Here is a 15133-nt window from a genome sequence, read left to right as displayed (position 1 = left end):
ATAGAAAACCGTAAAGAATCCACCAAAAACTTTTAGAAATAATAAACGAATATGGTAAAGTTGCAGGATACAAAATCAACATACAAAAATCAGTTGTGTTTCTATACAATAACAATGAAGTAGCAGAAAGAGAAATTAAGAATGCAATCCCATTTACAATTGCAACAAAAAGAGTAAAATACCTAGTAATAAACTTAACCAAAGAAGTGAAAGATCTGTACACGGAAAACTATAAAACATTGCTGAAAGAAATTGAAGAAGACACAAAGAAATGGAAAGATATGCCATGGTCTTGGATTGGAAGATTTAACATAGTTAAAATGTCCATACTTCCTAAAGCAATCTATAGATTCAATGCAATCCCTATCAAAGTCCCAACAACATTTTTCACAGAAATAGAACGAAGAATCCTAAAATTTATATGGCACAACAAAAGACCCTGAATAGCCAAAGGAATCCTGAGAAAAAAGAACAAAGCTGGAGGTATCACACTCCCTGATTTCAAAATATACTACAAAGCTATAGTAACCAAAACAGCATGGTACTGGCACAAAAACAGACACATAGATCAGTGGAAAAGAATTGAGAGCCCAGAAATAAATCCACACATGTATGGACAGCTAATTTTCAACAAGGGAGCCAAGAACATACAATGGAGAAAGGAAAGTCTCCTCAATGAATGGTATTGGGAAAACTGAACAGCCCCATACAAAAGAATGAAAGTAGATCATTATCTTACACTATACACAAAAATTAACTCAAAATGGATTAAAGACCTGAATCTAAGACCTGAAACCATGAAACTTCTAGAAGAAAACATGGGCAGTATACCTTCAACATCATATTTTCAGGTTGTCCATGACTGGGCATGTCTGACTGGGCAAAGGAAACAACAGAAAAAAAATAAACAAATGGGACTACATCAAACTAAAAATCTTCTGCACATCAAGGGAAACCATCAACCAAACAAAAAGACAACCTAACAACTGGGAGAAGATATTTGTAAACCATATATCTGATAAGGAGTTAATCTCCAAAATATGTAAGGAGCTCATACATCTCAACAACAAAAAAACTAACAACCCAATTAAAAAATGGGAAAAGATCCTAACAGACATTTCTCCAAAGAAGATATACAGATGGCCAACAGACACATGAAAAGATGTTCAACATCATTAACTATCAGGGTAATGCAAATCAAAACTACAATGAGATATCACCTCACTCCCGTCAGAATGGCTATAACTAACAAGACAGGAAACAACAAGTGTTGGAGAGGATGTGGAGAGAAGGGAACTCTCATACACTGCTAGTGGGAGTGCAAACTGGTGCAGCCACTATGGAAAACAGTATGGAGATTCCTCAAAAAATTAAGAATAGAACTACCATAAGATCCAGCTATTCCACTGCTGGGTATTTATCCAAAGAACATGCAAACACGAGTGCGTAAAGATACATGCACCCTTATGTTCATTGGACCATTATTCACAATAGCCAAGACTTGGAAGCAACCTAGGTGCCCATCAAGGGACGAATGGATAAAGAAGTTGTGGTATATATACACAACGGAATACTACTCAGTCATAAGAAATGATGAAATCCAGCAATTTGTGACAACATGGATGGGCATTCAGGATATTATGCTAAGCGAAATAAGTCAGAGGGAGAAAGTCAAATACCATATGATCTCACTCATAAGTAGAAGATAAATATAACAACAAACAGTCACATGGGGACAGAGATTGAATTGGTGGTTACCAGAGGGGAAGGGGGGAGGGAGGAGGGTGAAAGGGATGTTTAGGAACATGTTTGTGGTGATGGATTGTAATTAGTCTTTGGGTGGTAAACATGATGTAATCTATAAAACAATTGAAATATAATGATGTACACCTGAAATTTATATAATGTTATAAAGCAATGTTACCATATTAAAAAAAATAAGTTAAAAAAATAAAATAAAAATAAAAAGCCTAGTCCAGTGAGGTAAAGTTAAAGGTAATATAGGCCAAGGCTGCTGCCAATCTCTTTTTGAATATTCTGCCATTTTGAACTGTTATTTTGAAGATAGTAATTTGGTAGACACACTGAAAAATACTTAACAGATACATGGGCATTTCTCTAAGTTCAGTTGATAGAACCTCTGCTTGACTACAAGGTTGTGTTGACACTGCTGTTTTGATACAGCTTAAAAAAACCAAACCATTTGGTTTTCATATTTATTATCACTACCACCAAATAATTTGTGAAAGAGGCATCCTGACCCCATTTTCCGAGCCTCACCCCATTGCCAACCCCTACTTCTGGGATGAGAGACAAGATGATGTTTAGATAGAAATAACATAAGGGGAAGGCAGGTATGGGCTTTAGGTACCATCCCATGGAAAACCACAAACAACCAAGAGTTATGATTTACTCTGCTTACTCATCTAAGAATGAATTATCAGTCTTTCTAAACTATTTCCTCATTTTCTGAGAATTCAGTTTTATCTCTTATATGCATTCTCTTATAGTTAGAGGAGTCAATTGCATGCACTTTCAATTCATAATTAAATTTGGCTTCTGAATATTTTCCATGTGAACATCTAGAGGATAGATACCTCCGGTTTTTTAAGCAAACTGATTATGCAAACCTTATTTGGTCGGGTATATCTGGTAGAAGGAAGCTATTTGGGTCGCAACAACAGGGCCTTATTGTCTGCTCCAGGCTTCATAGGAACTCCCTAATTCAATTTCTAATAATGCTCACAACATCTCAGTGATATGTTAAACAGGAAGAAGATGCCATTTTTGTAGGTCAAAAACGGTGAACAATTTCACCTGTAGTTAAACCAATATATACATTATATTCTACATATTAAATTTTATCTTTTCTTCCCCCACCAGAATGTAAACTCCCTGAGAACAGGGACTTTGTCTCTTTTGTTCCCTGCTGTATCCACAACTCCTAGAGCATTACCTGGGGACGTGGTAATTGTTCAACAAAAATATATTGCATGAATTAATGAATAAATGAATATTCAAAAACTCCTTTATAATGTTTCTGGGGGTGTAGAACTAGTATCACAGGTGTATTGGTTTGCTAGGGCTGCCAGAACAGAGTGTCACAGACTGGGAGGCTTAAACAGAAATTTATTTTCTCACAATTCTGAGGGCTGGAGTCTAAGATCAAGGTGTCAGCAGGTTTTGTTTCTTCTGAGGCCTCTCCTCTTGGCTTGTAGAAGGCCATCTTCTCCTTGTGTCTTTACATGGTCTTCCCTCTGTGTGTGTCTGTGTGCACATTTCCTCCTCTTATAAAGATATCAGTCATATTGAATTAGGGCCCACCCTAATGACCTCATTTTAACTTAAGTACCCCTTTAAAGACCTTATGTCCAAATGCAGTCACATTCTGAGGTACTGGGGGTTAGGGCTTCAACATATGAATATTGGGGGACACAATTCAGCCCATAACAAGAGGTTAATCCAGTCCATAGACTTTTAATAATAAGTATTGTTTTTTCTGATAATAAAAGTTATATGAACTTATAAAAAGATCAAATAGTGCAGAAATGAATAAAGTCAAAGTCTCTAGTAACTGTGATGGGTTAAGATTTGAGTAAGGTTTTGACAAGGTAGTTGTTGCCTTCAGTTCTTAGAAATAAACTGCAATTATTTTACATTTTAGCATTTTGACATACCATTTTGATGTGGCTGTATCAAAATAGATGAGTTGGAATGGTCCAGTTGAAAAGGCTTTGTAAAAATGGCCAGTTTCATCTGTTGCTAATGAAGAGAATGTGGTGTAGAGAAATAAATAGGATAAATTCCAGATGGTAGTTACTTTAGGAGGTGAGAAGCGATCAGGGAGGAGTGGATAGGAGACTTCAACTGTATTGGTAATGTCTTATTTATTAGGCTGCGTGTTGGGTACATAGCTATTACATGATTTTTATGCCTTATAATAATAATAGTTTTAGTGAAGATATCCATAGATTCCTGGACTTTCAATACATCAAGGTTGATTTATTTACTTCATGATTTTACAGTAACTTTCCTCTGAAGAAGCAATTATTGGTAGTATTGGTAGTACTCAGAAAAGAGTTTTAATGTTTCTTTGAACTTTTTTCAGTGGGAAAGCTGAATATTTATGGTTGAAATTTTATAAGAAAATATTTTCACAATAATTTGTAAAAATGTATTAGTTAGCTAGCATATAAGATTTGGGGTGCTTATCTTCTTCCCTAAGATTTTTAGGCTGTTCTTCAACATATTAATTGATTATGTTGCACTTCATTTTTTGCATTTATGGTTACCGATTTTTTACCTTAAATATTTGAATATGTTATTAATAAAACTCCAATATACTAGTGGTAAAATATCCAGATGTTATAAATAGTACTAAGTAGCAATATTTATAGTTTAATACTAACAAAGAAATGTTATGTTTAACAGAAAAAAAGTTTGATCGGAATGAGCCCAAAAAGCCTCCTGTGCCATTGAGGACTGATCATCCAGTCATGGGAATACAGAGTGAAAAAAATTTTATAAATACAAATGCAGCTGATGTCATTATGGGAGTGGCTAAAAAGCCTAAACCAATTTATGTTGACAAAAGAACTGGAGACAAGCATGATCTTGAAACTTCAGGACTGGTTCCAAAGTACATCAATAAAAAGGTAGTCTTGTGATATATTAATGAGGGACCTGAGATTAAAATAATTTAAATATGGTATTCATAATGATTGTCTATATTATCATTAATAGTGCTCTCTCTGGACAAATTATCTAGAGTGCCAGTTCCCATTCTCTGCAATCTGTGTTTGGTCCAAATCTAACGTGATGGAGTTACGGAGAATTTGGAATGAACAACACCATATAGTTCAGTAGAGAAAAGCTATAATTGTTGTCCTTAATTTCAATCATTGATATATTTAACAATTAAAACAAACATTCTCTAAAACATATTAATTTTGGAGGTGGAAATGTCATTAAAAGCACAGTCACTACTATAAATCTAGAAGGAATAACCTTTCAGAAGATCCTAAGACTAAATCATTAGGTTGCAGTATCTTAGTAGTAGAATGAGCAAAATGAAGAGGAATACAACTTTAGAGTCATCCACCCCATCAGTGTAAATAATTCACATTACTCTTTCAAGCTGAATATATTCATTTGTTTTTAGTTTGGAGTAAAGCGGATCTTGGAAGTACTGTACAATAATCTAGTTCTTTTTGGTCCTTCATGTCTATCTGAAAAGATACTTATCAGATAGGCATATAATTTCATTGGTGAAAATTATAGAAGCTTGGGTTTAATTGTTTAAATACAGAAGATCTTTAAAATTGAAAACGCTTACCAAAAGAATAGCTTATACAAAACCTCTTTTACTTGCTATACTTATAGAGTGCAAAAATGTTTGAAACACACATAGTAAAATATGAGTGCAAAATCCTAAAGAATAATGATATATAATAATAAGTTATAGCAAAAAGGAAAGGAAGGAAAAAAAGAAGGAAGAGAGAAAAAAAGAAAAGAAATTGCAATGGTGATGTATGAGGGGCTCACATTGAGGTAGTCCAGTGATCTACCATGATACATCCAGTGCCCGTTCAAAATCAAAACAGCAACCTCAAGGCTTTTGTCAGAGAACATTGCTTATTCCCTGAGAAACTCACATCACTCAGGCTAAGACACCTTTGGAAGACTTTAGCAGGAATCTAGGAGTTGGTAGCACATGCCAATAAAGTTATTTCAGGCTGCCGCAAATACTTTCTCCTTCTGTGGCCCTGGAGGCTGCTCATAATCTCTGTCCCACTGGGTGTGCAAAAGCAGAAATTTCACTCTCCTGGCTCTTTAAAGCCACTTCCAATCCATTATTTCTCCACCATCACATAAAAACCCTTTTCCTTCAACAGTCATGCTACCGACTGCCACACACTCTGTCCCTCCTTCTGTCTGCCTTCTGCCTAAGCTATTCACTTCAATACATTTTCTGCCTTGAACAGAAAATTGAAAATATCCGTCATGAAGACAGAAAAATATTAAGTTAGTCTACCTGTGCTTGTTTACCAAGCAAAGCAAACACTCTGCACCTTTGTCCTCTTGGTGTTGCTGGCTAAGCAGTCAGGGCTCATGAAGGACTTACTCAGCTTACTTTCCACTTATCAGAGTTAAAACATCTATTAGTGGTAAGTGAGATAGTAAGTCCTTTTAAGGGCAATGCTATTTTTAAAAGTGTGTGAACCTCATGCTTTAGTTTCAAATAAAATGTTATATGCCCATTTGTGCCAAGAGAAACAATGTGTGAAAACAAACTGAATCATGGATGATTGCCTGAGGTGTACGGCAATAGTAGTGGGGCATCATTTCAAGTTCTAACTCTGCCACTTTCTTAACTCTATGATCTTTAACAAGTCATTAGATTTATCACAGGGTTGTAGTGAGGATTTAATGATATAAAATATATCAAGCAGTTGACACAATCCCTGGCACCTAATAAAATTTCAATAAAGAGTGGATATTATAATATATGCAATTATCAATATTAATAGTATTCATTAGCCCTCAATGATTCAACACATGGGAATATTGCAGATTACTGAAGCTTTTACCTATTTGTGAGACAATTCTTTTTCTTAAAATGTATCAACTCCTTCCCTTTATTAAACAGAGTACTCCAAATAGAACTTAATCTTTTTGTGATGATGCAGAATCATCACTATGAACATCAGTAATAGTACTGAGCTGTAATAAGGTGTTGCCCTCAGTGTACCCTGAAATGGATGGGACTGTTTATCACTGTACTAGCTTACCAGCATACTGTGCTATTAGAGTTTACTGGTATAGTGCTTTGCAGATTTCCAGAACACACTTGCAGCTTGGATTTCTATCCTTTGTCAGTCTGGATGGGTTTGGTTATGCTGTAGCAACAAATAACCCTCCAATTTCAGTAACTAAAAGCAGCTAAGTTTGCTTGTGCTACATGTTCATTGCTGGTTGTTGGAAGCTCTGCTTCTTGTCCTCATTCTAGGACCCAGGCAACCGAAAACACCACCCGTCACTGTACCAGACCGAGAAAGAACATGGCAAGTCTTCCATTAGTTCTTAAGGCACAGAGGTCACTTCTGCTCACATTAGGCAAGTCAGGTCACATGACTACATCTTACTTCAAGGGGAGCAGGAAAGTGTTGTCCTACCAAGTACCTAAAAGGAGAAGAACCAAAGTATTTGTGAATAGTTTTAATGACTACCCTATCTCTCAACATCTGCTTCCTCAGAGAGGTCTTCCTTGACGTCCCTATTTATCTAAAATAGCTCCTATTACTTTCTTTCCCCTTTCTGTCCTTTATTTTACTTTGGAGTATGTATATATATTATTTTATATTCTATTTTTGGTGAGTTTATCTCACCATAGAATACATATTCCATGAGGACAGAAACTTCGCCTTTCTTATTCACTAGTATACCTAGCACCAAGTACACTCTCAAATAATTTTTTGAAGAATAAACAAGTAGTTCTGTTTCTCTACACAGTGATATCCAACACATTCACTAATCTACAAGAATCACAGCTGATTGCTTCACTGTCAGCCCTTGTAAGCAGCTCAGGAGCCTAAAAATGTATTTTGCATTTCCAAAAACAACATTAGGGTCCCAAGTCAATTTTCTCTTAAAGCAGACGTGCTTAGTATCTCTTAAGAGTTTGTTTTTATAATGCCTTGGAAGCATTTATCTTTTTTTATTTAACAAAACCATGCACAAGAGACTTCAAGATATTTAAGATATTTCAAGGTAAAAGCTGAAGCATCTAAAAGAAATAAAGAAAAACCAACCCTTAGGGATAAAGTAAGGGCTGAGTCAGCAGCCAAGAATAGGCACTGGAAACATTCAGAAGAGGGAAAACAAGTGGCCACAATAATAATACTCTGATGGTTTTAGAAGACCAGAATCAACTAGTTCCCAATTGGGGGAAAAAGTCACTGAATTTTGCCGATTTGCAGTGTTTTGAGCAGAGGCTTTAAGTCCATAACATTTCTTTTTCTCTCAGTCATTGGTTGGTAGGTACATATATGTAACATTGCATTCAGGATATTGATTTTGTTTTTCCCCTGAATAATCCTTGTAAGGATTATGGTGTCACACCTGAATATATATGTAAGCGAAATGAGGAAGTAAAGAAAGCCCAAGAAGAATATGATAACTATATCCAGGAAAACCTCAGGAAAGCAGCTATGAAAAGGCTATCTGATGAAGAAAGGGAGGCGCTTCTGCAGGTAAGTGTGCTGTAATTTATATTCATATGTCAGTCTTTAGAATGTCTCTGAAAGAAAGGTCTACCATCAACTTGATCAGTAAAGCAGCACTTGGTTTTTGAAATGAGAATACTCTCTTTTGGTTATGGTGACAAACTACATGCAGCAAAGATGACTCTTGGGGGACAGCAAAAAGCTGTAATATAGAGAGTCTTTGAATAATATTTTGCTTCCAATTTGGTGAGCTTCTATTTTTTCCCAAAGATAGTTAGCATTGTAGGGAAGCCCACCTTCTCCTACAACGAACTTGCATAAATAAAGCAAAAAGTCATTTTTATTTTCATTCTTATGTTGCTGAATTTTTAAAAAAATAATACCCATAAAATAGATATTTTTCACTAGATGGAGCTCTAGAATAATTGAAACTATTCCTAGAGCAACTTTTTTTTTTTCTTTCCTATAAGCCAAATGTCCATATTTTAAAATAACCAGGTGTTAGGTTTTATATATTTTCCTTATTTTGAATAAAATAGACTTAAAGACATATTTACACTGGAGTTTTTAATGCAAGACTTTAATCTGAAGCATTTAAAATATCAGGGGACGTGAGCAGGGTTGCTCCATGATTGTCTTTAGAAAGTATTTATTAAGCACTACTTGTACTCTACTATAGTCATGCTATATTTACAGAGTAAAAATAGTACTTTATTCTTTTGTTATTTTGAAAGCTTTCTAGAAAGCCATTTCTAGTGACCTTTTAAAAACAGAAAAAAACCTTTTTATTGCATTAATTTCTGTTGAAAAATGGATTCATATGCTGTTATAAATTCTTAACATTTTATCAATATCATCATAATTGTCAATAAACATTTACTAAATGCCTGCTTTGCAGAGCATCATGCTAAGCCCCGAGGATATTAAAGTGGACATAAGATAAAATTTCTGCTATAGATAATGTTGTAATTTAATTGAGGATGGGTGATATGTATATATGTACCTATATAGATATGAGAGTGTATGTGTACAGATCCTAAGTGTTATAAGGTTCCGAGGGACTAGTATCCACTGAAGGACGTAGGTAGGTCTTTAGCTGGGCCTTAAACTGCAGAGTAAAAGGGTGTCCCAGATAGCAGGAGTGGCTTAAGGGCAGGGACTGTGTCTCTTTGTTGACAACAGTCTCCCTAGTGCCTGACCCAGTGCCCAGTATAAACATAGATGTCTAATAATGGTCTGCTGGAAAGAAGAAAGGAAGCCAGGCCAGCAGGAAGGCTGGCAGACATGGGGTGGGACTTGGCACGTCACTGCCAGGAAGTACTGGTCTTTGGCCCATTTTGTCTCTCTCTCTCTCTTTCTGTCTCCAGTTTGGATTCTACCATTTTTAGAAAGTACATGCTTTTGTGAAAGCCAGGTTTTTATATCTAAATGATGGTGAAAAATAAGAAGAGAGAGGAAGAACTTCTCTCAGAAGGGAAAGGCTCTTCCCTCCCGCACTGTTTTGGCTACAGTGAATAAGCAGCCCTCAGCTTCCTAATATGTCATTATAGAGTTTCCTTGCATGCCCTTTGATTAACAATAGTAAATCCTCCCTCGGATGCCTTATTAGCCAGGTAGTATAGCTGCTATGGTAACAGAGCTGCTGGCTGTGTTCCTGAGAAGCCTGGACCCATGCTTCCCTCCCTGGTTAAGAACTGCGTATAGCTCTATGACAGACAATACCATTGTATGTCCCTGAGTTGGCCACAGTCTGCTCATTCTTCATAAAATAACATTCTCTTTATTCTTGGAAGAGATCATCTGGTCCAAACCTCTCATTTTACAGATGAGGATATAAAATGCAAATATATGAAGTGGGCTAATTTGTGCATTCATCCATCCATTCATTTGTTGGATATCTACCATGTTCCAGGCACTGTACCCCAGCCCGGGGGATACTGTTGTGAGAAAAAAAAAAAAAGAAAAACACAGGCCTTACTGTCAGTGAAATTGGAGTTTGGTTTACATTTGCCTTTGGTCACAAAATTATCAAATAGCTAAAGAGGGACTAAAACTCACATCGATCAATTCCCAGGCCGGTGTTTTCCCCACTGCATTATGTGTGTGCGTAGGAGGTAACAAAGGGAACTCTATCAGTCAGGGCTCCAGCAGGAATTAGAAGGCACAATCGGTTGGGATTCTGAGGAGAATTTATGAAGGAACTATTGACAGAAGTGAAGCAGGGCTAAGGGAACCAACAAGGAACCCTGAGGCACCTCAGGGCAAAGGACAGTGAGAATCCACCACCACCCTAGGCTTGAAGGGTGGGGGCAAGCAACGGCATGACCAGAGCCTGGTGAGAGCTGGAGCCTGGAAGAGGGGCCACCTGACAAGCATGGTAGTCACAGGTGGATGGGCCAGAACTAGTGTCCAGGTAGCGCCAAGGGAGAGGGGGAAGAAATGCCCCGACCTCTCTCTCCCCCCACCAGTGCCTTCTTTGGCTGAACTCAGGCAGATGCTGGAGGGCAAAAGAGCTGGGGTTGTGGGGGGCAGCTCACAAGCATCAAGCCCCACTCCTCCCGCGCTAGTCACAGAGCAGGACAAGAAGGTGGAGGGTGGATGGGGCTAGGTTGGCTGCAAAAGGAGCATGGAACCGAAGGCACTTATTTATTTCCTGCCTGCTTCTCCCTATTTGAAGGTTTCCCAAAATAGCTAACAATATTATTTCAGCATTAAAATAGAAGAGAGAAAAATTGAGAAATAAAAGTAAGGGAAAATCACTATTGCTGCAATGGATAAAAGATTTTTTTAGATGAAATAAAAAAAGTCTTAAAACCAGCAAAGAAGCTATTCTCATATATTATGAAATATTAGTTACATCTCGTTCCCACCCCTAGCGGTTGACTTTGATCCAAACGTTACTGTACATGCTGGGAGATAAAGCAAACTATCCTTTAAAAGGAAATACAGAGAAAAGTGTAGCTGCTGTGACTGCACGTAATATGGAAATATCACCCAAAAACCTTTGATATTTGAAAGTGTATAAATTGGCCGATTTCCTCTTGCAATAGGCACCCCTGTGGAGCATCGTGGAAACATATTTCCCATTTCATAATGAAAAACTATGGAAAAAGAGAATTCTTCTGAGGACTTCTTTTTGGAATATATCTCATACACCATTAAGAACTGTGTTAATCCATCCCCCTCTTTTAAAAATTTAACCTGGACACTTTTCTTTCTATCTTTTCCCTTTCCCAAATCCTTGATATAATCTCACTCAATAAGGGTTCAAAATTTGTTGTCCTTTTTCCCAACCAAATTATTCTATACAGCGTGCCCTATCCTATTGTCATTTTTACCTAAGTATGGACATAAATCATTGAAATTTTATTGTCCCTGGAAAGCTTCCACAAGATTAAATTTGTACTGTGAGGGCTTATTATGAAGACATTATGATATAGGACATTTCTAATTCTCTCTTAAACCTAAATGTACAGCCATAGTTTTCAAGGATCGTGTTCTCAAGGCAATAATTTAATTGTCCTTTCAGTTTTACTTTAGGTTTTGTGTAAATAAAATGATTATGCAACCATAGTGAATAATAGAAAGTGTTAATTTATGAAATTTTATTGCATGAATTCAATTAGTCGTTTAAGACCATTTTCTCACTGGGACCTCTAGTGTACTGTGATAAGAAATGGGAACTGTGCAGGGATGGAAATAACCTTTATTGCTCCTAAGAGATCTCTAATTTTGAATTTGTTGGTTTCTGAGAATATAAAACATTAACTACATTATTGAATTAGCATGTGTGTTACTTTTAATGACATGTTAGTCATTTCTAGAATACATTAATGGGAAATAGAGATCCCTTGACCATATAGAGGAAGCATTCTTTAATATATTAAACACACAGATAAAAGAGCATCTCTTGTTCAATTGAATTTGGGCATTTTGTACAATTCCATTTAGTCAGATACAAGAAAACATGGCCATGCAAGTCAGAAACAAGTCTTTTGATGTGATTTCTGTTGAAGAATGAGGATAGTGGTTTAAAAAGACTGTTCTGAAGAAAAAAACTAACATTTTGATAAGAAATAATTTTCTATTCAAAAATGTTTTTCTGCTTGGGGATATCAATTCTTTTTTTTTTTTTTTTTTTTTTTTTGTGAGGAAGATCAGCCCTGAGCTAACATTCTTGCTAATCCTCCTCTTTTTGCCAAGGAAGACCAGCTCTGAGCTAACATCTATTGCCAATCCTCCTCCTTTTTTTTTGCCCCAAGCCCCAGTAGATAGTTGTATGTCATAGCTGCACATCCTTCTAGTTGCTGTATGTGGGATGCGGCCTCAGCATGGCCGGAGAAGTGGTGAGTCACTGTGCGCCCGGGATCCGAACCCGGGCCACCAGCAGCAGAGCGCGCGCTTAACCGCTAAGCCACGAGGCCGGCCCTGGGGATATCAATTCTAAGTTGTCGTTTTTACCAAAGCATTTGCTATGAGCTTAGTTTCACACTACCCATAAGTCTGCGTATGCATATTTGATGGTAAAAACAAGTACAGTACCATTAAAAACAGAGCAAATAAATACTCCCAGTGGGAATCGAGCACACGGACAAGGACAAGGTTTGGGCTCTGTACCGTATTTCTTGTTGCTGTGGCCAAGTACTTGATAAACACACATCATTTTTAAAGTTATTTTGGTCGGGTTTCTTTACCTATTTACATTTTTCCTCACCAGTACAGTTTTCTCTACCGTCTACTTTTCTTTTACAATTTACTTGACTTCTGCAGTTTACTTGAGTGTTTACGGTTTTCTCCACCATTTGCAGGGGCTGAAAAAGAACTGGGAGGAGGTGCATAAGGAGTTCCAGTCGCTCTCGGTCTTCATCGATTCTATACCAAAGAAGACTCGCAAGCAGAAGCTGGAACAAGAAATGAAGCAACTGGAACATGACATTGGTGTCATTGAAAAGCACAAAATTATTTATATAGCCAATAAGTAATAACGGATTTTTAAAGAATAGTCATTTTAACACAGGAAAAAAACATGGAAAACATAAAAATGAAACTATACAGTTTTCAAAGAGGAAAAGACTATGAAGAGAATAAAAATAGTCTTGACCAAATGTTTAGGCAATGTTTAAAGAATAACTGAATTGTTTACTTGCATTAGAGAAAATTTTGTTTTTACCAGTGTCAAGTTTCCACGTATAAACCAATTCAAGTTTGATGTTATGTGTTCTGGTTCTATAGTCTCATTCATTATTATGATGTACTTGGTTCACATACATTAATTTCTGAGCCCTGAAAATAAAGTCAGCACTCAGAACTTCACATTTTTTTCTACGCTTCATGATACAAGGAGCACAACACTAAAAACTGTTAAGTATTTTTAATTGGAAATAAGGGTGTATGCTTTCTTACTAAAGTGTTTTCTACATATCGTTTCAGAGCTCCACAAATTTAGCAGCATATATTCTCTGGTAGCCTAGGTCATTTGCAGCTATTCCCAACTATAAATATTTTTAATACCCCTAGTGCTATATATGCTGAAAGGCTTATATTTGAGGAAGAAAAATTAAGAACACAACTTATAAAATCAGGAAGACAACTTATAAAATGCATCATTGAGGATAACATACCAACTTTTGAAAACTTTGCTACTCTAAGTGCTTTATTCCATAATTCACTACACGTATTTCGTTAAAATGGGATGCTACTTTTTCTTTTTGGTCCTTTCTATTTGTCTATTTTGTGAATTCTGAAGTGTTTATTTGTAAAATTATGTAATTTATTAAGCAATAAATTTATGTAAGTAGAGCTGTCTTCAACTCAAATAAGTCTAGAAATAGAAATATCTAAGAAGGAAAACCTTTCCTGAAATTTTAGAGAAATTTAGTAAAATATATGAAACTACAGAATATCACTAATAAAAATGTCTACTGCTTATATTGGTTTTTATCCTACAGAGAACACAGAAAAAAAAAATGACAATTCTTTTCGAGCTTCTTGACAAACAATTTGGGAGCATTGTAGAAAAGCTTACTTTAGTTAAAGAAAAATGTTTACATACAAATATTTTTGATAACAAACTTTTTTCAAATCTCTGTATGAGCATCATTTCTTTATTCCTTTATTACTTTAGGGCAGTTATAAAAGAAAGGATAGAGTACGATAAATTCTCACTTATCCAGAATGGTTAGTTGCTATTTAGGGCAGGCTAACAGCTATAACAATAAACCCCAAAATATGTAATTACTAAACATGATAGAAATTCATTTCTTGCTCACATGAGAGTACTGTGCTGTGAAGAGATCAGCAGGAATCCTTTTCCACACCGTCGCTCAGGGATCCAGACATATAGAGTGGGTAGGCTCCATTCTATCCAGAGTTGGGTAGGCCAAGCATAGAAAAGATGCACATCATTTCCACTTGCATTTTCTAAGTAAGCAACACTAGTTGCTTTAACAAACTACGTCTTACTCTTAGTTCTCTGAAAAATAAAGATAAATATCTCATTTATGTCACTGTCCGATGTGAATGAAAGTAGGGTGTACTCTGTTCCATGCACTCACTCAGGGACTCGGTCTCCTCTTGTCTAGTGGCTCTGCTGGTACAGCCAGCCTTCTCTGCCACAGTTAAGGATCAGATGTTTAGGCTAGTATTTTATTTGTGAGATGAGTCCTAGACATACTAATTTTTAAATAATTCAAAATCAGTAGCAATGCAAAATATCCTAATTATTTCAGCCTTATGGTTTTTATGTTTTGGAGTCATGAATGAGAGTTGCCTTAAATGTTAAAATGATAACTTTGTGGTTTTAACAGATGATTTTTCTCTTGCTTTCTGTAAATGTTACTAAAGAGTCTAGACTTTTCTTCATGGCCCACAATGTTGTGCTGGATAGACTCTATCGCCTTTTTCATTTA

At 36.3% G+C, this 15133-nt stretch overlaps 1 protein-coding gene across 1 annotated transcript in view; it reads left to right on the top strand.

Moving 5' to 3' along the window:
• ENKUR (enkurin, TRPC channel interacting protein) overlaps window positions 1-13444 on the top strand; it is a 28719-nt gene extending 15275 nt beyond the window's left edge. The window contains exons 3-5 of the mRNA XM_058532587.1: window positions 4432-4655; window positions 8106-8252; window positions 13034-13444. Coding sequence (XP_058388570.1) covers window positions 4432-4655; window positions 8106-8252; window positions 13034-13207 — 545 coding nt within the window. The 3' untranslated portion in view covers window positions 13208-13444. The remainder of the gene's footprint in view (window positions 1-4431; window positions 4656-8105; window positions 8253-13033) is intronic.
• The last annotated feature ends 1689 nt before the right edge of the window (window positions 13445-15133 follow it).

Source organism: Diceros bicornis, chromosome 36 (assembly GCF_020826845.1).
Source record: "Diceros bicornis minor isolate mBicDic1 chromosome 36, mDicBic1.mat.cur, whole genome shotgun sequence".
Lineage (NCBI taxonomy): Eukaryota > Metazoa > Chordata > Mammalia > Perissodactyla > Rhinocerotidae > Diceros > Diceros bicornis.
Note: the sequence above shows the minus strand (reverse complement) of the source record. Positions and strands in the feature narration are given on the sequence as shown.